Below are 24,421 nucleotides of genomic sequence, written 5' to 3' on the forward strand. Positions count from 1 at the left end.
AAGTAATACTGATCCTTAATTATGAAGCAGGAATAAAAACCTAAAGATCAAATAAATAAAATAAAACTTTATTTTTTAAAAAATAAAAGTACCTTTCAGTTAAAGAAAAGTACGCCATTTCTTTAACAGTACAATTTTTTTTATCCAAAAGAGTACATTGTGTTTTATTGTGTAATTTGTCTGAATACAGACTCGGTGGAATATCTAAATGATACCCTGCTCTGAACTCCAACTTGAAAGTAAGTTTTTATTATACTTGAGGGAAACAATGGGTTCAGCTGCTTATTGCAAGGAGCAATTGTCAAGGGAGAGTTAAACTCAATTACTGTAACCATACTGAATAAAAAATACTGCCAAGAACAAAAATACGCCTGGGTAAAGACAGCCACTGAATAAAAAAAAATCGACATAAAGCGTATCAAATATTTATTTATCTGGGCAACAAAGGACTATGATACATTGACAGGCATGGAAACTACTGCCAGCACAACTCAATACAATACAACTATAACTGCTTCCAATATGGCTGGTGGAAATAGAGGATACCAGGTGGTCCCAAATGTATGGAAGTTCTTTGAATCAAAAAAACAACTCAAAATGAAGGGGGGGGAGAGAAGATCCCTAAATCCTTTATCTGAATAGACAATATCAATTTATTGCTCTGATGATGCTTTCAGTAGAAGAACACGGGATATCAACTTTTTATTTTCTTTCCTTCTTTTTAAGCCACAACACATAAGGGGTTGTTAGAAACTACTAATACTTGAAAAAATCTGTCCTGAAGGAGACTGAACATCATTTCAGGTGGTGGTTAGGGGGCCTTTTCCGCTTTTATCCATTGGAAACTAAAGGTCATACTAATAATATATATTTTTAAAATCCAGATTATTTTATTTGTTTAGCTGCTTTATTGTTTCCTTTAAAAAAACATGCTACAACAGGGCTGAAGTGATGAATCCCAGAAAAATTCCACCCCCTCCCTCCAAAAAAGCTTCCCCCTCCCTTTTTTTGATTTCTAAATAAGTAACCATGAACCACAGTGATGGAACTAAGGAGGGGGAAAGATTTAAAAACCCACTAAACAAGAGGCAAACGAGATCACCAGATAAATAAAAAAAAAGTTTCAAACAGACTCACCATATTTACAATTCCCATTAAATTACACATAAATAAATATATACATACATGAACACTGATCCCCTTATAGAACAACTGTGGGTTGGTGTTACCATAAGAAAGTTCAAATTGGTCGCTTTACCTTGGGCAGGAGAAAAGTTCTACAACTGAAGACATGACATGGAACTGCATGTGGTTTGTGTTCAAGTTTATTCACAATACTGATAAAATGTCATCATCCTCCTTTTTGTCTCTCTCTCGCTCTCTCTCTTTTAAATATGGCTACAATCTTAAACAGAAGTTTATGTAAGGGAAGATGGTGATTCAGTCCGATGAAACTCATTTGTTTTCTCCACATTTACTTAATTGTTTATTAATTGTTTGTTTTAGTTCTCTCTCTCTCACTCACACTTTGTCTTTTTTTTTTAGAAAAAAGTTCTATTTGTTTTTTTTGAATTTTTCATCGTTTTTGTTTGTTTTTGCTTTTTTTAAAAAATGGAAAGTCCACACAAACTGAGTCGACCAGAAATAAAAAATAAAAAATCCTAGGCTGGCTCCGTCGCCTTGTTCATCTTCCTAGGCTCCAGACTGGGCAGCAACTGAGAATGAAATGGGAAGTGCAGGAGGGAGAAAGGGAGGGAGGAGATTGGGGGCGGGGAGGGCCGTGGGTTTCCAGTCCTACTACGTGGGGTAGAAGATCTCTAGGCTTCTGCTGCTGTAGCCTTGGGGCTGATGAGGGAAGGAGGGAGAGACTGAAAGGAAAATGCAGAGAGAGCCAGGCTGGCTGGTTGGGCAGCGGGGTTTGGAGAAGCAAAAAATCCTCATTTTCTGTGCTTCTCCTCTTTGTCGCCGCTTTTGGTGCTGTTGTCTGTGTGGCTGTTCGGGTTGTTGCTGAGGTACATTTTGTCCATGGCCTTGAGCGCCTCGGTGAGATAGTTCTGCAGGGCAGTGACTGCAGCGCACACAGCAGGGCTGCCGAAGCCGTGCGAGATGAGGTTGAAATGGGTCAGGCAGCTCTGGATGCCCGGCTCCAGGATGGGGGTGGGCCGAGAGTTCCCCAGAGGAGATCGGTCCTGAGCCAGCAGGTCGGTGAACTCCTTGCAGATCTGTCTGCAGCACAAATGGAGCAGAGAGAAGGAGAAGAGGGGGAAAATGAGCCAGCCTTGTCAGAAAGCAGCCAAGCCAAGGAGTCAATGCCTTCAGAGATCAGCGGACACAAACACAAACAAACACACACACACACACACACACACACACACACACACACACACACCCCTCCATGTGCACATTTCTTCTCCAGGAGCAATATTTTCCTTTCTGCTTTCTAACACATCTATGCATTTTTAAACTGAAGAAACCTATTTTTTTTGTCTGCAACACACACATTCTCGGCCAGCTTTCCTTTGTGTTTCTGCTAGTCTCCTAGACCTAGGCAGTTTGCCTGAAGGAGGGGGCTGTGCCTTTATTTCCTTCTAAGAACAATATTTGGTTCCTGTTTACTTTAACTAACAACAACAACACTGTCTCAATATTCTTACTGAGCCACCCACAAAACCTTACAAAAGCACCATACAAATGCTATTAATAAATAAAGTAATCTCAACCCTACTCCCCTACAACTATCAGGTGTAACCTATCTAGCATTTATTCCTCCACTTGCAGGCACTCAGGTTGACTTCAGACACACAATACCTCTCTCACACACACAATACAGGTCTCTCTCCCTTTAACACAGCTCCTCACTTTCATAAACAGATGTGCATCTTCATACACACGCTAAATACAGCAGAAACCACACAGGCACACCCCTTCACTACACAATTTCTCTTTCACTTCCTCTCTACATCTTCCTCCCCCCCCCCAAAAAAAATACACCCCTTTCAACCATTTTTAAAAATGCCATACCCAAATTCAAGTCAGCAGTTAGCTTATAGCATGATTTTAAAAGCCATCATTTGTTGGAAGTAAGTTGAAGAGATTGCAATAACACTTACACCCAGTAAGATTTTAAAGAGATGGGGTCCTTTGAAAGTTCTGCTAGGCCTATCGACCCAAGGACTTCCCCTTTGACAGAAGTAAGAGCTACTTTCCCTGGAGCTGAAACATGGAGGGTCTTGAGCAGAAGTCACATTCAGAACAGCCAATTGTTTGGGGGGGAATACAGCAGAAAAATAAGTGGCATATTGAAACACTTGGCTCTCTAAAGGCCAGCATTAAATATCTCCCAGGCATAAACTACCTCCAACTTCAGCTGGTGGGTGCCCTCTGGCGCAGTGCACTTTGGTGACATCGCCACCGGTAATTAAGGAGTGCTAAACAAGGCTTTTAATTTCCAGCAAACACATCATGCACAACAGCCGGGGCTTCTCTCTCTTCCTCCCCCACCCCACCCAACCTGGAAGTCTAGTTGGTTTTCTTATCCACTAGACTTGACAAACACATATCCTTCTGCTAAAATAACCCCCACTGGCATTTCTGCAGTTTGCAGGTTCAATTATGTCTTCAAGTTAATGGACAAACTTGTGGGAAAAGGGTAGGAAAATGTTGCCAGTTCTTAAGATCTAGTATGCAGTCTGTCTGCTCTTACACGTGTTTTGGGTATCTCAAGTTCCACTGAGATCAATCCTATTTACTCCCAAGTAAGTGAACACAGAATTCTGATATCCTATGTATGTTTACTTGGGAATAAGTCCCACTGTGTTCAGTGAGGCTTTTTCAAGGTAAGTGTGCACAAGCTTACAGACTTAATGAGCCATTTTTACTTCACTGCTAAAAAAATGGAATATCCTTCCTCTTTGAATTTATAAGCTCAGATCTAACCATCACTTTGCAGACATCACAATCTCCGGGGGGGGGGGCATGTGGAAGGGTCCTTCTCAGTCATCTACACAAACTTGGTTTGGACAGTAATAATATACTCTTGAATGAATGCATGTTTTATAAAGTTAATTATACAATGCGAATCTTGTATGCATGGTGAAAGCTACCGCCCACAATTAATAAATGTGAAAGCTAATAATCACACAATATCAGAACAAGCAAGCAAGCAATGGAAAGCCTTCCTTACAGCTCGTTGATACTCCACAAAGGTAAATGTCTTACTTTGTAGCTAGAAGCATGTTTTTTCTTGTGACTTGCTCATTTGGATCGGAATGTTGTCGGTTGAGAAATTCAGCTACTGCTTTGGCAGGAAATTCTGTTTCACAGACATAACCAAAATCTCTTGCTAGATGAACGGCTTCTCCTGAAATGAGGGGTAGGTGGAGTGGGAAGACAAAGCTAATCAATACACAAAGCTCAAGCAGGGCTGAGAAGGAGAACTTGCTAACATGGTGGAGCAGCTAGCCCACTCCATTACAATCAATGGGAGCTTTCTAGTTGACTTCCCTGGGTGTATAATTGCACCTTTGGACTTTTACCATACACTCCAGACAATGAAGACCCCAAACTACTAAAAAATCTACAAATGTATAATTTGTAAGTAAAAAAAAAAAAAGCTGGTTTAAAGAAAGTACTATGAAAACCCTGGTGTAAGATTAATCAAAACACCTGATTGTTATAAATGTAAGATTTCAGTGCAAGGAATATTTTGTAAGCATTTCCTGCAGGAAATGATCAGTTCCTCATTAGCTGCACTAGGAGAACACAGCTTTTTAAAACGTTGTTTTAAAATCAAGCAATGGGCATTGTTTACATAATGAACATTAACACTGAACACTGTCTCTTCACGGGCAACAGATCATATTAAAGTTTGTTAAAATTTGCTGTGGGAGGGGACTGTGATTAATAAACACCTTGGTTAAACTGCTTATTAATGCACTAAACTCTTTCAGTGTTAAATCATACCGCAATATATTTTATTTTAAAATACACAAATTTTATCTGAAATACTTATTTTCTGCAAAGTGAATAGTGAGCTTGTGTTTGTACACTTAAGGAGATCCATTCACGACTTATATACAGGAAGTAAAAATCTATATGCATGCCTGGGCAAAAGCATATGTTTAAACTATGCTAATTCTTCTTATTTCTTATCACATACTAGAGATTAATATTGATTATTGATCACCATTAATTCTAGAGCTCCCCTAAATGGATTGCATTAAACAGTTAAGTGTTTAAAATTTAACTTGATCGCATATAATTATCCACCCTTCCCTTCCCCCCTCCCTTCAAACGATTAACCATAAGAATTTTAGGGTCATTCTGCTGAGTCTGTCTGTTTTGTTGATTTTCAAATCTTTGGTTTTAATTTCCTGAACCAGTTGGTTTTTACTGCAGGGCTTCCTGCCATTAGCTTTAGGTCCGGAAGAACGCATGCGCCAATTAGAGCTTCAAAGCCTCAGTCCAGTGAGCTTGTTTCCATAAAATGGAGCGGATCATAAACAATAACAGTACTTTAGAAACTGCCTCATCGCACAGGGACTCACAGCCAAAACAACTGTATATTATCTCTCAAAGGGAAAAAAATTGCCCACTATTATCAGTTTATCTGAGCATTAGCCTTTACTCCTTTGTTTTTTCTCTAATATAAGTGGATCAAACCCTAGCCAATTGTTATTTTTTATAAAACCTTTATAAAAAAAAGTATGAGGTCAGCAAATAGATCCTATTAAACCTTTTACATATTACTTAACATCGCAAAAGCATTAGAACTGGCGAGTTGCCCCTGCCAATTCTTTTTGCATGTTTCCCATTTTATTATTTTCTTCAGTATACATTGAATTCTTTTTTTCCCTTCAGCTGCTTGTAAACTTTGTTTTGCTTTGCTTGGTTACGCATCAGTTACTTATGCCATGTAAATATACTTTAGTTACAAACGACAAATGAAAATCTCCTTGATACTCTTTCAGTTGTGGCTGGCATTCTTAAAATACTCCAGCTTTACATCTTTGAACCGTTCAATATTTTTTAAAGCAGGCCACAAAGCAAAGAAAACTATTAGGCTATTTCTAAGCAAAACCAAAGCTAACCAGGGGTCCAGAAAAGCTTAAAAAACACTCTACAGTTATTGAAATCGGGGTTAAAGACCTCAAGAATTAAACACTGGAGAAGAAAGGTTGCATGAGTATCAACCCCATATCAACTTCCTTGTGTCAACAGCTGTGGCAAACTAACCCCACTTAAAGCTGGACCAATATGTTTCTTTCCACATTATAAGGCATTTGGCTAAATGAAGCTTCCTAGCCCTTGCACTCTCATTAATGTTAGAATAGTATGTCCTTCCTCCCCCTTTTTACAATTGGAAAAGATATCAAAGAAGGTTTCCCCCATAATATGCAGCAATTGGGAACAAAGGAGGAGTTCAGTGGCTGGCTGCGAAGCTTTCAGGACACCATTAAATCATGACTTAGGTCAAGGATTCCAAAACTAATTCAGGAAGTAATGGTCACGCATTTCTCAAATGCAGATGTCAGAACAACTTAAATTATTTACTGGTATGCAGTTTGAAGCAGCAGAGGCTTACTTCTTTTCGGGTGGCTGCAGCACCTAGCATTTAAAGCTGCCTAGTGATGAACTGAGAATGAAAGGGGAAAGGCTGGAGATCTGCATTGAAAGATGGTCTGCTCAGATAGACCTGTTAGACTGCATCAATGCAGCACATTAATAAACTGCTGAATGAAAACGAAGAAGGGTCTGGCCTAATTTCTAAACAAGTTTCTTTTTTCTACCCAACTTCACAGAAATTGGAAAATTTGTTTGAGGCAGGAATTTGTTGATGTGGTGGTAGTCTTGGTGCAGCAACTGGCAAAGTCGGGGTCTTCCTAGCGAAGCATAATGATGCCATGCACTCTTTCAACGTGGGCCATTCATATAGAATGTGAGAGACGGCCTGCTGGAACCCTTTTAATACGCTATTTAATCCTGAACAGTAATCGCATCCCACAGATTAATAGGCCAAGATGTTACTGGTAGTCTAGTACTACCCCTGATATATGTATTGGAGCTGTTGTGGTACAGGGGTCTGATTGCTGGACTAGGTCCAATGAGACCCTAGATCAATTTCCCTCTCACTCATAAAGCTCACGGGGTGTCCTTACCCAGCCGTTCTCAACCTTGGGTCCCCAGATGTTGTCAGACTACAGCTCCCATCATTCCTAGGCAGCATGATGGGAGTTGTAGTTCAAGAGAGGTTGAGAGAGGTTGGCTCCATCTCACAGGGCTTTTCTGAAGATAAAATGAGGCTGGGGAAAAGAGATAAGCCACCTTGACCTCTTTGGAAGAAAGGTTGAATATAAACTCTAATAAATAAGTATTCTGTCCAGCTTTATATTTGTTGCATTTATAAGGCCTTCACGGGTGATGGGATTTTTTGAGATTGGAAGTGGTCAACAATTATTGCAACGTATTAACATTTTGAATTCATTATAATGTCCTTTCTGCAAGCATCTACTCATATAAGCAGCAAAGCAGCATGGGTTTCATTTTACACACAAAGCTCTTGCACAATTAAGAGTCATTTTGAACTTACTTAGGCCCATTCATTTCTGCAAAACTAACAGAACAGAACCACAGGCTTCAACAGTAATACACTTTTCTCTCAGTATTGCAATGAGTATTATTTGTGGCTGATTGTCATCTGGATTCACAAACTAGCAAAACAGGAATGTTTGAATTCAACCTGATTTGAAGATTACATACAGACCTACAATGCACTTAAGTTAACATATTTGGCTTTTAACAAATTTACACCCAGATCCTAAACACATTTAGGCTGCAATCAAACCAGGAGTACGGTATGTCTCATTGAACTCAGTGTGTTTTACTTCTGAGTAGACAGTCATAGGATGGTACTGTCATTACGATCTGTTAATTTATTTATAACATAGAGAGAAGTCTATTTGGAGAGCAGCCTTCATTCAATTGATGTGAATGACCTAAACAGGTTTAAATGAAACTGGATTGCAGTTTTACATATCAATTTAAAACAAAAAACTCTACCCATACTGACTGGTGAATTAGAATCCAGTTACCTATAGTAGCACAATTAATCAGTTCATTAATAAACACTAAGTTTCACTTCTCCCAAAAATAAACTTCTTTTGACTAAGAAGTCCAGCTAAGTCATATCTTGTTTATAAAACCATCACAACCCCCAGTTCCTGTTGTCTGAATTAAGATGTGTACAATGATTGTACACATCACTACCATGCCCCTTTCACTGGGGACTGCACTGATGAAAATCCAATTAAAACCCACCATGTCAATCAGTGATTAATAAATTAATTCATTAATTATGCTTAATTAATATTTTCAGCCCTACTTTTTTTAATGCAAGTGAACAACCCAGTTAAACTGAACTTTCAGAATTTATAACCAACTTTGTTCTATTCACTTCACTGAGACCTGGCAACCCAGATCCTAACCACATTACAGGGATTTAAGCCCAGATTTCAACAGAGCCGGCTTCAAATTATATTTAGACATAAATGGATTCTGGACTGGGCTGACAGCTTCAATTCACCTTTTGAAAAAGTACAAAGCAAAAAGGTCAAAATGAGCATTTTCCTCAGACATAATGATTTAAATTAAACAATGCCCATAAACATTTCAGCACAGGCCTCCAAAAGGTTCTGGTTTTGTTCAGTGGTAAAAACAAACGATAAAAATACACATTTCCCAAAGAATGCCCTTCTCCTCGCCAAATCCAAAGCCATCACTTACCTTCCACTAGTGATGTCAGCAGGGTAACATTAGCAGCCTTACGTCTCCCGGCTGGCAAATTTAATCCTATTTTGTCCAGTTTTTCTCTCAAAGATCTCCCTCCATTTTTTGATTTCGCCCTGTTCCACACGTTAAAAAAAACAACAACAACACTTAACACATGACTAATATCTAGCAGTTCGTATTGCAACTCTTTCAAATATTTTCCTCCAAAGCTATTTTACAAATCCTTATTATAAATGATATAGTGGCGTTCCATTTCAGGAAATGCTAGGTGTGGAAGACATGCTATGAAAGGGACAATTAAATGCAAAACAGGGAAATGCCCTGAAATATTTCCTTGTGTCTGAAATAACCATGGAGATAGAACAGCTAAAATTAAGCCCTTTACGTTCTCACAGTGTCTACTGCAAACCATAAACAGGCACCAGGTGGCCCTTACCTTATCCTGGTATGGACCAAAGTCATAACCACTATTAGTGCTTTCACACATTTGCAATCCAGTGGGGACTTGCTTAAGCCAACCCTCCTTGCATTGTTAACTAGCCTAATTCACAATTGTTAAGTGTGTTCATTTGTCTTCCATTATGGAAACTGCACTCAGTTTGCTCAAAATATGAAGTTGGAATGATACCTGCTATTTTGTCCCTGTTCAGGTGTGGTTTTCTTTTTAAAAGAAAATACTTCATCGTATCCCTGTAGCCAGCAACTTGGATCAAATCTTTTTAATATTCCTTATTGTATTGTAGCTTAGCATTACTCGCTTGTTGCAGCATTACTCAGCAAAGCAATGCTGGCAGTGCCCTCAGCTGGTGTGTGTAAGCTTTCAAGAAGCTTTGCTGAGATGCATGCCCTGCTATGATGAGGGGACAGTGTTCCTTGCTGAGGCTGCTGACTGGATCCATTGGTGTTGTGTGGCAGTGTTGTGTGATTGTGGCACATACTACATACAACAACAACAGCAGCAGATATAATCAATGCTTTTTCATATTTAAGGTCATCTCTGCACTTTCAGGAAGCACTTTTCTATCTGCAGTTTACAAGATGCTGTGTAATGTGATCTCATTATTAACAACCCTGTGAGATGGGTGGTTCATTTTGCAGAGGGGTGTTGGCTGTTTTTCAAGGCCCCAAACTAAGGCTGAAGAATAGTTACTTGTTCAACACATTTTCCAGGTTCAACGGCTTGAAAGCAAGTGATGTCCTCTCATTAAAGACACTCAGGTCACTACTGAGCTAAGATTCTGATCTCAAAATATTCTGCAGATCTGGTGTGTTCTGAGGTTAACTGCTGCCTTCTCGTGCCCCGTGTAACAACATATCCACACAAAAGGGATAACTTTTTACAATTGTGGACCCAGAACAAATATTAACACAAGAGGCACGGGGCTTTGCGATTGCACTGAGGCGAGAACAAAACCACTTAACACGTGAGTAATATCAGGTCTGCAATTGTCGGAAGTCAGGTGAGGCCACCACCTTGATGAAACTACACAAGTCTGGGTCTGGTTAGTGGCTGGATGGAGAGACTGCCTGGGAACCACATATATGCTAGCTTGGGTTCCATATTGGAAGAAAGGAGGGAAATAAACAGGTGAAAGATAAATAATACATTTCCCTCCAAAAATCTGTTACAAGGTATCCTTATTATGAAGGATACTTAGCTTATCCTGAAATGAAGCCATAGGCCATGAAGGCAGACTAGGCTGACATGCTTTTACTGTTTCAGGTAGGTAGCAGTGAGGGTCTGACGCAATCAAAATAAAAATTTAAATTTTAAAAATTGTCCAGTAGCACCTTAGAGACCAAGTTTGTTTGAAAGCTTATACCCAGAACAAACTTAGTTGGTCTCTAAGGTGCTACTGGACAATTTTAATTGCTACTGGACAATTTTAAAAAATAAATAAATATTTATTTCGATTATTTTATTGAAATAATTGTGGAGCTTGGCTTAAAACGACCAGGTTGGCAGCACCTGCTCTGGTCTCTTCTTGAATGTGACCCTGAAGAGTGTGGAGCATCATTGACAACACAAGCAAGAGCAGTTTCCCCTTCCCTTCTGACTAACCCAAGGCACCGTGGAGGATCTGCCTAGGTTTCTAGCCTAGGGGGATGCACACTGAACAATGGTGCCCCGGGGCTTGGGAATTAAGCACTGGCAGAACTGTGGACGAGTGGCGCCCTTTGGCGAGCAAGTGATTGGACGGGGCGCTACCACCTCAAGTCGCGCGCACGGTCCCTTCCAATGGGCTCCCTTCCCTCCAAAAAGAGATCCCGCCCCGTTTCCTGCGGCTGGGGCTGCCTCACCTCCGAAGCACTCCGCCCAGCAGAGACGCGTTGAGGCACTCCGGCGGGGACAGGCGCCTCTGCACTTCCGCCACCGTGACCTTGTACTTGGAGGTGGAGCTGAGGAGGGACAGGCGCCCGGGCACCGAGCAGAAGACTTCGTTGGGGTTCACCACGCCGCCGAAGAGCGTGTCCTTGTTGATGGGGATGGAGGAGACGGCGTTGGCGTTAGACTTGGACAGGGACACGGGGCCTGCAGAGTCCGGGAAGGGGGGGCGGGTTGGGTAGGAGAGGAAGAGGGAGGGCGAGGGGAGGGAGAGCCGCGTTAGTGCACAAATGCTGAGGGGATTAGCAGCTGCCAGCAGCCTGAGGGGGGAGGGGCGCCTGGGAGGGGGAGGGGCTGCCTCGGGACAAACTTCGTGGTGGGGGGCGGGGAAGAAGACGACAACAACAAGCCAGGAAAGGTGGCGGCAGATGGAAGACGACAGGGATGAAGAGGAGGGGGGCGCTCAGTCGACCACTATGGCGGGCAAGAAGCGGAGCCCCCTCGGGCACTGTCCTCCGCGCCAAGGGACGCTGGAAAACCCCCGGGGGTGGCTGACTGGCGGCTGCTTCTTTCTCCCCCCCCCCAGCTCCAAGCACCACTTCCTCCTACCCCCTCGCTTTTTTCACTTTGAAGGCCGAAGGCTGAGAGAAGCAGTTTTCTCCCTTCCTTCCCGCACGTTGCACAGGAGGAGGCAGGGGTGCCAACTCGAATAAAATACTCGGGGGAGCGGGGGCAGGTTAGCCCCCCCCCCTACACACACACACATAATCGATCACAGGACACGGCACATGCACACCATTTAAATGGCCATGCCCATCTCAGATACTTTATTGGCTCCTATGCGAGGAGAGAGAGAGGGAATGGGGGAAGGCCTGAAAGCCCAGACTCCGCCGCCTGTTCTGAAATGCCACCAAATAAACAGGCAAACAAGCAGCCGCACCACCTGACTCAACCCAAGATGTTATTTACAGAGCACGCCACGTTTTGTTTTGTTTCTGGGGGCGGGGAGACATTGTGGGGAGGTGAAAGCTCAAGGGGCTTGCAATTTCTGGCTTAAAAGCTTGATGCATCCCGATGTATATTGACTATGCCTTGAACTGAATTAAGCTTCTTTAAAGGAGCTGGCATGAGGCAGGGACACCGACAAGGCGAGCGTCTGGGCTGGTTTGTTCTCCGCCCGCCCCCTTCGGGGGAAAGGCCAATCAGAAGCGGGGGTTGTGTCAAGCGGAGAGGAGGGGGCGGAGCTTACGGGGAATTGCCTCTCATCTGCTAAACGGTTCCAGGGGCATCTAAGTCCTATGGATCTCGCTGGAACTTGGAGCCAAATTAATGTTCTCAAGCTGGTAGCCTGATGAACACTTACCATACTCGCTATATCACACACACAGAGAGATGTTACATTCGTCCTTTTAGAGATAAAAGGGAGACGTTCAAACAATGCACCTTAGCCGGTTCTGGAACATCTAAGCGTGCCATTGTTCTAGAGTAGCCTCCCCGCTTCCCCAACACACACTGTCTCCAAGTGTTTCAAATAAACTGGGCCGAGTGTCGCAGCCTCTCTGCGTGCAACTTTTCACACTGAGAAGCGTGAAACAAGGGAGGCAGTTTCTATCGTCAAAAGAACACGACAGTGGAGCGCTTTGTTTTTTAAAAAAGAAGCACGCAGCCAAAACATAATAGGAAAACAGAAACTTCCTAGATCCTTAAAGAGCTGCGTCTCAAAATGGGAAGAAAACAAAAACAAACCACCTCCCTGCTGCCGCCTTCATATCTTCCCCTTAAGAGACAGAAAGATCTAGAGCTTTGTTAGAAGATATCCAGGACCAGCACAAAACTCGGCAAGCCTTATTTTTCGTTTCCCAACTTGGCTAAGCATAAGTGAAAAAATAAGGGCAGCCGCCTTTGCATGCGATGGGCGCTGTGCTCACGTTCCAGGCCGGTTACACTATAAATATTTACTCTTTTGTCATCATCTGCTTCTTCCCCTCGTTCCCAATCCCACCCCCGTTTCACATCCTCACTTTAGTGGGCCTAATCCAAATGTTAAAGGGTGGAGCGAGGGGGGATATCTAGGTTTTGGATAGATCACTTGTGACATTAATAGCTCTGGGGAGGCTAATAGAGACAATAGGAGTTAAACGAACTCTTGAGATTACTAATAAAAGAGCCAATTATCATGTCGACTCGGAAAGAGCATCTCTTTAAGATTTATTCCTTGCACATCTAATTTGACGTGACAAAAGCTCCCCAGATTGAGGGGGGTGGGGTGGGTGAAACTTTAGCTTTCACTGTGGCAGTGCTGAGGTTTCCAAAGCTTTGTAGAGCATCAGACCCTGGCGGTGCCTAAAATACCCAGACACTCCGCTAGAGCGAAGGCAAACACGCGCCCCTTTCCCAGCGAATAATAGCCAAGCGCTCAACCCGGAGAGAGCTTCACTCTCTCCAACAGCAGTCTTCCGAGCAGTACCCAAAAGGGGAGCCCATCGTTTCGCTCCCTTGCCAACACTGAGAAACCAAGAAAGGAAAGCCCAAGCCCATGAAACCCCTTGCAAAGTCATTTGGAAGGGGCTGGGAATGAGACCACTCTGTCTTCTAGACACCCAACGACAGCACACCATTAAGAACCAGTAGCAGCAGCAACAACCCAGGAGAGACTATTCCAGTTACAAGCGGAAGCCACCGCCGCGGAGACGACACCAAAGTCCCCTTCCCATATCCTTAGCTCGCTTGTTACAACAAAGCCTACTGATATAAACAATTCAGAACAATCTCATAAACCTGAAGTCCGCCGTGGGGGTTGGGGGGGGGAGAGAGAGAGACTAGGGCCTGGAAAGGGTTGGTGTGGGGTTCTGGTCACGAGAGATAATTTCACTGTAGAAATTCGAAGTCAGTTCCGAACCGCGGGTGGGATTATTAGGAAGAATTAAAACCTAGATCCGTTCAAGAGAGATAATATAATCGCACACATACAAAAACCACGGCGCGTTTGGGCTCGCGTGAAAGGTGGTTTGCAACCAGGACTGTCCATGTCGTTGTCCACTTTCAAAAGCCTGTTGTGAATTACATGGAAGAGGGTGAGGAGGGGAGGGGAACAATGGCTTTATCAAGTTCTCTCCGCAACAGCACCGAGCTTGTGAGGACATGCCTGGAATGTTAAAGGAAATGGCTTACCTTTCTTAATTACAGTTTGATCTGGGATGTTAATACCCGGGTCCTCTACGTGCTGCAACAAAAGGGATACACAAGGATGTGAATATTTAAACATACCAAAAGAAACATGTTACGAAGCTGCTTCTCTTTCTTTCTTTCTTTCTTTCTTTCTTTCTTTCTTTCTTTTTCTGATATTTCTGCCTTACGGTACTTGGATCCAAAACACACAAACAGATATAGATATATATGCAGTGCGGAAATGTTTAATTTCGATGCATTATCGTGCAAGGATTTAACAAAGGGGGGACAATATTTTAACCACAGCCCCCAGGTCTAATCGGGATGGGGCATTTGGCTGGACTGTTGGAATCTTACAATTAATAGCTCAATCTTTTCACTACGTTTACTCGACAGTAAAGCCGCATCGGTTTCAATGCAACTTACTTTCAAAAACGCATGCACACGATTGCAGCCTGTGCAGGGGAACGCTGAACATATTTACTCGCAAGTAACACCCGCTGGCTACAAATATGGGCGTCTATTTGCAGCCACGCAACGGAATCTTTTGCATGTTTACTCGGAAGTAAGTTGCAATTGTGTCCCCAGGAAATGTGCACAGGACTAGTGTCTTAGTCTTGCAGTATTTTTTTTTTTAAAGGTGATTAAAAGTGATTTGGAGATTTCAGAATGGTAATTTTGTGCCACCACTGGGCACAGAGAACAGAGGGGAAAATACAATGGAAACCAGGGAGAAGAGGCAGAATAATCCGTTTGGGAAGGAGGCACAGAGGTGAGGACATTTTTTAGGGGGAAACGAACTGGAGGGGAAAGGAAGCCAGCTTTATATTAGCTGAATAACCCAAGAACATGAAGCCTCGCTCGCGGCTCTATTGTCCACTAGCAGATTCGGCTGGTGCCTTTTTAATTCTCCTACAGATGGATTTGCGCGCGTGTGTGTGCCCGCGTGCCCGCCAGGCGCGCCCTCGACTTCGAAACGTGATTAGAAAGTAAAATGAAAATCGTGTTTTCTAATTCCCAACCTGACAGTCAATCTAATGTGTCTGTCTGTGTTTACAAATTAGCACTAGCGCTGCTGAGATATAGAACATTTCGCGGCCGCGTTGCAAAAATTGCAGGCGACCGGCCGCCGTTCAAAAGACAAGCGCGCAGAGATACCCCCAAACCCCCTTTCCCCCCCTTCCTTCTCTGTCTCTGTCCAGCAATAATACCGAGCCTAACATTTTCCATTCTGCCTTGGATTTATGCTCCTGTTAATTGTGCCTGATCTCAATGATTCCGGGTGGATGGTACGAAGTTGCTTTATTACGGGTTTTATTGTACTCAATGCTCTCATTTGTAACTTGCCTAAAGTGCTTCTGGATTTGAGCATAATTAAATTGAGAAATGTTCAGAAATGACTAACGCTGCAGTTTTCTTTGGGGGTCTTTTTTTTTTTAACTATATAGGGAAATATGATCCTTTCAAGCAGGAGGCCCCAAACCCATAAAGTAAATGTAGTGGGGCGTAACGTTTTTATTTGTCTGATTCCTCTACCTATATGGAGTCCACGCAAGCCGCCGACTGTTAGGTTTTAAAATCCCGCCGAGATATTTATGCTTAAATAATTCTCGCCCTCGACTTAGCATGTCTTCAGAACCGAGGAGTCACTCCTAGGGAAAGGTTAACTGCGGCAGCAACGGGGACGCTGAAAATGACCCTTTTTCTGTGACCCACATTTCTTGATAAAGGGATTCACAACCAAACCCACAAGCGATCTCTCTCTCTCTCTCTCTCTGTGTGTGTGTGTGTGTGTGTGTGTGTGTGTGTGTGTGTGTTCAGTTGCCAAAGCAGTTTCATGCCACTTTTGTCTGCTTAATGGAACCACAACTCAAAGCAAGGTACTCCTGCTTAACTGTGTTGTGGATCCAGCTCAGTTTAAGGGCGGGCGTGAGGAGTGGGAATTTAAACTAGCTGGCAACTGATTTTTCTGAAAACGTGCCAGCGATAAGTCATCTCTTGCCAGAGCAGGGAATAAAATGGGATGTATTTATCATTCAAATGAAATTTGCGCTTTGCAATAGACTTTGAACAAAAGGAAATTCCGAAAGAGGAATATATTTTAGCTCATGTTCCTTGCAAGAACCGAAACCCCAGCTGCTAGCTTCAAAATCGTTTACATCTTGACATGTGTTGGGAAGTCCCATTGGTTTCAACTGTACTCCTTTCTCTTGGAAGTAGATCCCGGCCATTTAAAAGGCGTTTCCATACAGAGAAGTATTTTTAAGAACCGCGGCCTGTCCCAAACGTGCTTTGCGTATTGTTCTGTTCTTTTAATCCCCAACCGTTCCCTGAATTCCCACACACGGGAATGCATGCGTTTGTTGCAAAACAACTGACTCGGTTTCGTAGGGAGGGCGGGATGTCACGAAATCCCCTATTCAACACCACCTCCAAGTATGATTTACTAAACCGGGAAGGAATAAAAGGCTTCCAAAATGACCCCCAAATAGGTGAACCCATCGGAACATTATCCTTGCAACATGAAACTGTAAATCATTAAACTGTCAGTGGACATATTGTTATAATATTTGATCCTGTAATTTGGGGTGGCGTTTAAGCAACAACAGCAAAAATCACATCCAGATACCAGGAGCTGCTTCTACCAGCCAGCAGCCCCAGCTCCCCCCCCCCCGCAAATGCTTTTTGCCTGGTATAATGAGCCTTGCATAATATTACTGGCCTACTCAAATACTCTTTTCAGCCGGGGAGCCAGAAGGCAAGGGGACCTCTGACGGTGAGTTGCCCTTTGGAGCCAAGCACGTAAGGTGCTTCCCCGCGGACAATGGCCCTCTTCGCTTGCAAAGGGGCCGAGACCCGAACGCCGGGCTTCGTGAGAAATCTTCCCCAACGAGTAAGAGAGCCCAACTCCAGAAAGAGGGCAGCAGATATTCAGGGTACTAAAAGACATTGGTCAGAATATGACTACTTATCTGTTGTTAGCTACTAGTTCCTCCTCACCCCCAACGAATAAACGACATTAATTTTAAAAAACACACCCAAAAATAATGCATTCTCTTTCTTCCATCCGCCTGGCTAACCACTTCAGACTATGCCAATTCTTCAGTCCGGAATAACGTGGGGGGGGTTTGTTTTGTTTTTAATGGTTTGGTGTTGATTTGCAATTCATTTTGCAGGCTCCCTTTCTTCTCCTGACCGAGAATAGCATGAAGCCTTAGGCATGTTTAGGTCGACTGATTGCTTTCCCAAGACATCTAGGATCCTACCGAAGGCAAGGCCCGAGGATCACATTATTAATTCTAATTCTAATACTATTATTATTACTACTACTACTACTACTACTACTAATACTATTACTACTACTACTATTATTATTATTATTACTGCACGGCCTTCCCTATAGCTCCCACTCATTGTCATTGGGCATGGGGGGGAAACCGTCAAGGATGATTTTGGTTGGATTATGTCTCTCCTGGTGTGTTTCCCTCTCAACTCCCCGTTAAGGCAGTGGTGGGGACAGATGCAAACAACTATTACTGTGTGCTGGGTATTACTACTATTATTTTATTTTTTGCAGGGAAGACGCTGGCGCGATTTAAGCGGCCCGGTTGCAAACGGATGGAGAGACACCCTCGCCTCGCTGCCTTTCTCTGCGGTCATTTGGCTGGGTGCGCCCAGCGCAAGTCCCATCCACCAGCCCGAGGGCGCGCGGGATGTGCGCATCGCAGGCCGGAGAACGAGGCATTGCTGGTGTCAGCGGCCGCGAGGATACAGGCGCGGAGTTCTCCTTACCGGTACGTCTTCTAAAGAGTGAGGTATCGAATGAATGGGGATGTCTCCTAGTCCTGAGCTCAAGCCATGAGGTCCGTGCAATAGATCTTCATGCCGCCGGTAATCCCTTCGCGGATCCAAGCCGGAGAGCTGGTGCGGAAGTCCTCGGTGGGTGTGCAAAAGCCCCGTTTCCTGGTTCTGTCTCTGTCCCGGCCAGCCTGGGTGTTGGGGTTGGGGCTGGGCGTGAAGAGGGTTCAAGCTATAGGGGTCGTTAACGTGGGAATAGGGGTCTTGGGACTGAGGGTAGATGGGCTGGTACGGCGGCGGGAAGTAGGGGGGCTGGAAGTCAGCGTTGGGGGTGTGAGAGAGCGGTGGGGCGCTGGTGTAGGGCGACTGGCCCACGCTCCCCAACTGGGGTAGGCGGGCTGTCCCATTGCTGGTGCCATCGTGACGGTCCTGGGGAACGAGGAAAAGAGGGGGAGAGAAAGAGAGAGGAGATCAAAATCAGGACGGTTTGAAGGCCTCGCACACACCCCATTATACACCCAACGCACACACACAAAGGATGCGATTTGCAAACATTTGGTTCCAAGCATCTTCCAAACGGAAAGGCGTTGAAATTCCTTGGAACAAAAGGAAAATCATAAATAGAAAAACCAACCAAATCCGTACACTGACGGCAGATCCGAGGGCGGGGAAAATCTTAGAGGGGATTTGGTTTTTTTGTCATTCGAAAATTCAGCCTATCTTTCTCCCCACCCCCACCCATCCAAAGCGTTCCCACACCATTTACGAAAAAGACTCTCATCTGCCTGGAACTTTTAAATGGGAACGACTGTAAATGGTGCAGAAGCGGACCTGTATCTTCGTCGCATTCCCAGGGCAACGTCACCCAAAAGAGCTGCTATTCCTTCAAAGCGCGTCCATAAATATGATCAAAATGTGGGTTTGAATAAGTCATTTGCAGAAAGAAAAAAGATTGATGACTCATAAAAAATGTGCTGCTTTGTTAGTTGGAACTGTGATATAATATAAAATATCACACACACACACTATACATACATATATTGCATATGCACACATATTCTTCATAAAAGAATGAAATGTCCAAAAATTAAGGGGAATAACTAGAAAACAAAAATAAAAATAAAGCGCGTGGAGAAAGAGGAACGAAAATGTAAATGGTTTTGCCGGCGTGCAATTGGGACTTGGAAGGTTATGAAATTATAGCCCACAGGTACGACTAAAGGAAATTAACAGCCACAGAAATGGAAAGGAGGGGGGACGGGCGAGGGCGGCAGTTGGGAATTATAAGAAAGATGTCGTTAAATGCCTTCGACTTCAATCTCTCAAGGAGCGTGATGATCCCCGGGAAAAAGAGAGGAGCGGAAAAGATGTGAAATCCAGCGGGGAAAGCGGGAAGGGACAGAACAGGACAAAAACACCAACACAATAGACGGGCATGGAAGCGGAAACGAGGATTTCTGTAGTTAACTTGCAGCAGCCAACGCAATAATAAAGAAGTTGGGGTTGTTGTTTTTTTGTATTCTCGAAATAAAAAATTAAAAAAGGAGGAAAGACACAGAGGACAGACAGACCCTGGCAGGATGTGAAACACGCACACATATAAGCAAGACTGAGAAAAGGCACAAGCAAGACCAACCCATCCCGCCAGCCCCCGATAGAGAATGCTAAAAAAGCCACTCACCATCGCTGAGAAACTGTGAACTAACATCTGCGCGGATTCGGGGGGACCAAGTCAGGGCACAGGAGAAAAACAAAAAGGCAGAGAAAAGTCGGCTCTTTTTCGCTCTGGCTCTCGGGCTCTCTCGCGCTGCCTGCGTCTCTTGCTCTCTGCCTCTCCCGCACGCGAGCAGCGCGCTCTCCCTATCCCTCTCCTCTCTCACACACACACTCACACACACGCACAAAAGGAGGAGAAGAAGCCCAGGTCTAGACTGTGACTACACCAAGTGCCCAACGCCCAGGCTGGTCCGCGAGCAGCACTGGGGACGCGGCGCGACTCAAATCCATCAGAACTTGACCCAAACGCCCGGCGATCTGCAGCGGCGAAAAAAAGGCGAGGGAGAGCCGGATCCGGCGGTGCTATTGCGGTGCAAAGTTGTGTGTGTGTGTGTGTGTGTGTGTGTGTGTGTGTGTGTGTGTGTGTGTGTGTGTGTGTTCCTTAATCCGTGTGTGCGTGTGTGGTGCGTTGCCCCCACACACCTCTCTCTCTCTCCCCTCCCTCTCCGACGGCTTCACGTGAGCTCCTAATAAGAGAGAGAGAGAGAGAGAGAGAGAGAGAGAGAGAGAAGGAGGGAGGGAGAGATCTGCGGCTCGCTTTCCTCGAGAGTCCTAATAGCAGATATTCATGACTGTTAATATTACACGAATACTTAATAAGGGAAGAATGGCTGGAAATCGAGCGTGAAGCGAGGAAGCAACTCAAGGCAGAGGCTGTTCTAAATGACGTCCATTGAATGAAGAATCAGTGTATCTAATCAGAGGGGGGAGGGGGAGCGAGAGAAAGGGGGGGAGGACGGAGAGAGAGAGAGGGAGAGACAAAAAGAGAGCGAGGGGAGGGGGGAGGGAGAGGGAGAGAGAGAGAGAGAGAGAGCCATGCCGCCGCCGCCGCTGCGTCTGACGAATCACAGGAAAGGGGCAACATTTTAAAAGGTTGTAGGGCATGAAGAAGTGTGTGTGAGAGAGAAAGCCAGGCAGAAGCAAGAGGGTGGGAGCAGGCAGGCAGGCGGGGGGGGGGGGAGAGAAAGAAGAAAGGCGAGTGGATAGGAGAGAAAAGGGCAGAGGGGTAAGTAGAGAGGGAGGGGAGCGGGCAGCGCGCGTGGGAAAGGGAAAGAAAGAAGCGGCAGGCCGGGGAAAAGGTCCCGGGTGGATTCCGGGGCTTGGGGTGAACTTGGGGAGGAGGCAGCAGGGGAACATCGGGGGGCGGAGGAGAGAAAGAGACTGGGAGGGGGAGGCAGGAAGGCAGTGAACGAGGAAGAAGCGAGAGGGAAGAGACGGCCCGACGAGGAACGCAGCGAGGAGGCAGGCAAAGAGGAGACCTGGGCCCGGTGGGGCAATCGTGGAAGGAGCGAGGGAGGCCCAGGCAAGGTCCTGGGGCAGCAGGGAAGCGAAGAAGGGCGCACCTCGGGCGGCGGAGGCTGGGCGAAGGCCGCGCCGTCGAAGGGCAGCGCCAAGAGCTGCGCGTCTCCAGCCGCCCTCTTGCTCCGCGAGGAGCCGCTCTCGGAGGAGCCCGCCTCGGCGCCGCCGCCTCCTTTCAGCTGCCCCGGCTCTCCTGGGCCTGGCGGCTCGGCTCCGGCGGCGTCCTGCTGCGTCACGTCCATGGCTCGAGGGCCCGAGGCGGCGGCGGCAGCAACAGGGCCTCGCCGGAGCCCCGGGCTGGAGGGGAAGGGCCCTCCCTGCTCCGCGCGTGGAATCTCCGCCGCCCTTGCGGTGCTCCGTTCTCCCAGAGGTTGTGGCGGCGGAGGGGACGGGAATCGGGGCGGCGGAGCTACTCGGGAACCCCGCGGAGCCCTTTTTTTCCCCTTTGGGGCTGAGGATCGTGGAAAAGGGGTGGTGAAGACTGTCGGGGGGGAGGGGAGGGAAAGAAAAAGGGAGGCGACTGGCGCTTGGCTGGCCCGGACAAGCTGGGGCTCCCAGGCTCGGCCCAACCCGCTCAACTGGCTGGGCAACTCGCAGCCAGTGAATCCTGGGAGGTGACAGGCATGCTTCACTTTTCCTGCTGCTGCTGCCGACTTATCATAACAACAGGCGCTCTGCCGCCGACCGAGCATGTCCCTGCAAAACTCCCAGAGAGCGTACCTCGCCGAGTGGAGAAGGATAAGGGGGGGGGGGGCAGGGAGAGAAGCATGCACCTTCAGCTTTTGTAAGCCTGTTACCTCCCGACTTTCTATTTCCATATAGAGAAAAGCAGAAGAACTGTAGCTTCACCGCCGAAACACCCTCTCTTACGATTGCTTATGTCTCCAAATTGCTGCATGGGCGATTTGGGGCGCCATCCGAAGCCAAGCGCATTAAGCAAACGCCGAAGCAAGTTCAGTCCAGCTCAAGAGCACTACCGCGTTCCAGAAGCTGCTGCCGCACACAGACAGACTTTAGAAATAAAATTGAAATCAAGCCCATCGCCTCCGAACTCTGGAGCACTCAGTACCTTATGTATGTTTACCTGAAGTGAATCCCACTAGAATCAATGGGACTTACTTCTGCGTAAGTGGGCGGGTGTCACTGCAGCCATAAGCTGCAATTCTGCACCGACTGACCTGGGAGCAAACCCCATTTAACTCCCATGCACGTCTAGGATTGCGTTGCTAGTCCATTTCAAGAGCTGCTAGTCAGCTTCAAGCGTTGTGCCACCGCCCTAACCGTAGCGATACCTTCGCTTAACAGAAGAAAATCGCGCCTAAGCACTCACAGCTCTCCAAACACACCACCCTCGCCTGCTCTGGAAGCCTCACCGCTGGATTGGTTTGTTTATCAGCTCCATGTGAAGCAACACAAGCCATTTCCAAGCAAATCCACAACCGCACGTGCACTTCGCTTCGACACTGAGAAGCGAACGGCTTTAGCCCCAAAACGGCTTTTTTTCCGGAGGGTGGGTGAAAAAGAGGGAGAGAACCACACATCCTTTTCCATTCTTTAGAGAAAGTGAGAATGAGATCTGCATGCCGCCTACTCTCAGTTTCTGACATTTGTAGACAGGCTCGCCTCTCCAAAGGAGCCATAAATCTCAGCACCAACCCACATTTGTTTTCTTAATTAATCTTCCAGGCTGGCGCTTGTCAGATTCTATTCTGTGCACAGAATTAAGGAAGTGTGCGTGTATTTGTGTGTGCGCGCGCAGAGAGAAATAATGTGTTGCTCACCAAACCGTTGGATTGAGATAGAAAAGAAAGACTTGCAAAACAGAGTTTTGACGCACCAAATCCCATCAGGAAAACAAATATTTTAAAGTCTTCAACAGTACAGCTCTTGTACACAACCACTCTGAGATGCGTTTATTTGAAAAGCATCCTTGAGGTCACCCTAGTGGTTCAACCTATCCATCTGTGCCTGTCTATGCACCTATCTCTCTGGCTTTTTAAAAATAATAATCAACATCAGACATCACATATATGCATCTATCCGTCTCCTTCATCGACCTCCAACATCATCTCTAGTTACATTTTATATACCTCTAATAAATATCAAGAGTCTTGTAAAGCGAAGGAACGAGTAAGCATCTTCTCTGCCACCGCGCGCAGAAGGCACCCCTGATCTGTTCTGTCTCTCCTCCACACTACCTGTGCGAGGAGCATCTCCCAATAGCCTTCGAGGAGGCTTTTGGAGTTTGAAAGGCGTGCTCTTAAAAGCCCAGCAAGTCGTTAAAACCCTCACCAACTGGCTGAGGAGAGCGAGGAGAAGAGCAGCCAGCAAGATCTGACGCGGAAGTGACAACGGTCCAAACCAGAGGAAAAAGTCGCTCAGTGCGCCTCAACAGAACTTGTGGCTCAAAAAGACCTCTGTCGGGGGCAGACCTCTATAGGACATCTTGGGGCTCCTTCTGCTGACTCAGAAGGGTCGTCTCGCTCGTCCTCATTCATTCGTTTTACTCATCCATTCCATCTTCTCCCCCTCCTCTCCTCAATAACTGTTTCAGCACTGGTGCAGAAAGATCTGCCTGGGCTTCCTCCTCCCACTCCACCCGCTTCCTATCTCCTTCTGGTCTCCTTGGGCCGAGGAGGTCGATTCCCCCACCCCCACCCTGCCTAAGCACCCCCCTTCCTTCCTCAACGCGTAGCCTCCTCCACCTGGCACCCAGGTATAAACCCACCACAGGCGCCCTCTCTCCAGCTGCGAAGTCTGCTCGGTCGCCTAGTGCAGAAGTTGGTCTTCCAACGGCATCGCTAGCTGCTGCAAGGTGCTTCCCCCAAACAGCTGGGTTTTCTGTTTGTTTGTTAGGTGGAGCGGGGGTGGGGAAGGCTGGACGGATTGGGGGGCGGGGGACCGGGAGATCCTCTCTGATGTGTGCCCCAGCTGCGGGAAAGCGCTTACCTCACATTCCTCATATTTGATATTATCCGTCAGTTTCCAAAGCATTTTCATGGATTGGCGCGGCGAGAGAACGAGAGAGACAGACAGATACAGACAGAGTCAGAAAGAGAAAAAGGGAGGGAGAGAGAGAGAGAGAGAGGGAGAAGGAGAAAGAGAGAGAAGAGGCTCTTTTGCCCTGCCTGCCTGCCTTGCGCTCTCCTCTGGCATGCAGAGCGCGCCCGCTGGAGTGCTTGAGCAGGAGGAGGAGGAGGAGGAGGAGGAGGAGGAAGAGCAGCAGGAGGAGGAGATCTCCCGTGCCCGCTCGGAGATCTCCCTCTA

The 24,421-nt window shown here is 46.0% G+C and overlaps 1 protein-coding gene across 4 annotated transcripts in view; it reads right to left on the reverse strand.

Moving 5' to 3' along the window:
- Positions 1-409: 409 nt before the first annotated feature.
- The window catches only part of TFAP2A (transcription factor AP-2 alpha), a 29,311-nt gene continuing 5,299 nt past the window's right edge, over positions 410-24,421 (reverse strand). Inside the window, exons 1-8 of one of the 4 annotated variants that reach the window (XM_081206364.1) lie at positions 24,104-24,275; positions 19,761-19,787; positions 18,074-18,508; positions 14,285-14,336; positions 11,089-11,320; positions 8,782-8,900; positions 4,219-4,360; positions 410-2,226 (exon numbers count right to left, since the gene is read on the reverse strand). In XM_081206364.1, the coding sequence (XP_081062490.1) occupies positions 1,938-2,226; positions 4,219-4,360; positions 8,782-8,900; positions 11,089-11,320; positions 14,285-14,336; positions 18,074-18,508; positions 19,761-19,787; positions 24,104-24,154 (1,347 nt within the window). In that variant the 5' untranslated portion in view covers positions 24,155-24,275 and the 3' untranslated portion in view covers positions 410-1,937. Of the gene's footprint in view, positions 2,227-4,218; positions 4,361-8,781; positions 8,901-11,088; positions 11,321-14,284; positions 14,337-18,073; positions 18,509-19,760; positions 19,788-21,198; positions 23,767-24,103; positions 24,276-24,421 lie in introns of those variants that run through there. The other 3 variants (XM_081206365.1, XM_081206363.1, XM_081206366.1) reach the window with 3 other exon arrangements.

Source organism: Podarcis bocagei, assembly GCF_964188305.1.
Source record: "Podarcis bocagei genome assembly, chromosome: 8".
Taxonomy (NCBI): Eukaryota; Metazoa; Chordata; class Lepidosauria; order Squamata; family Lacertidae; genus Podarcis; species Podarcis bocagei.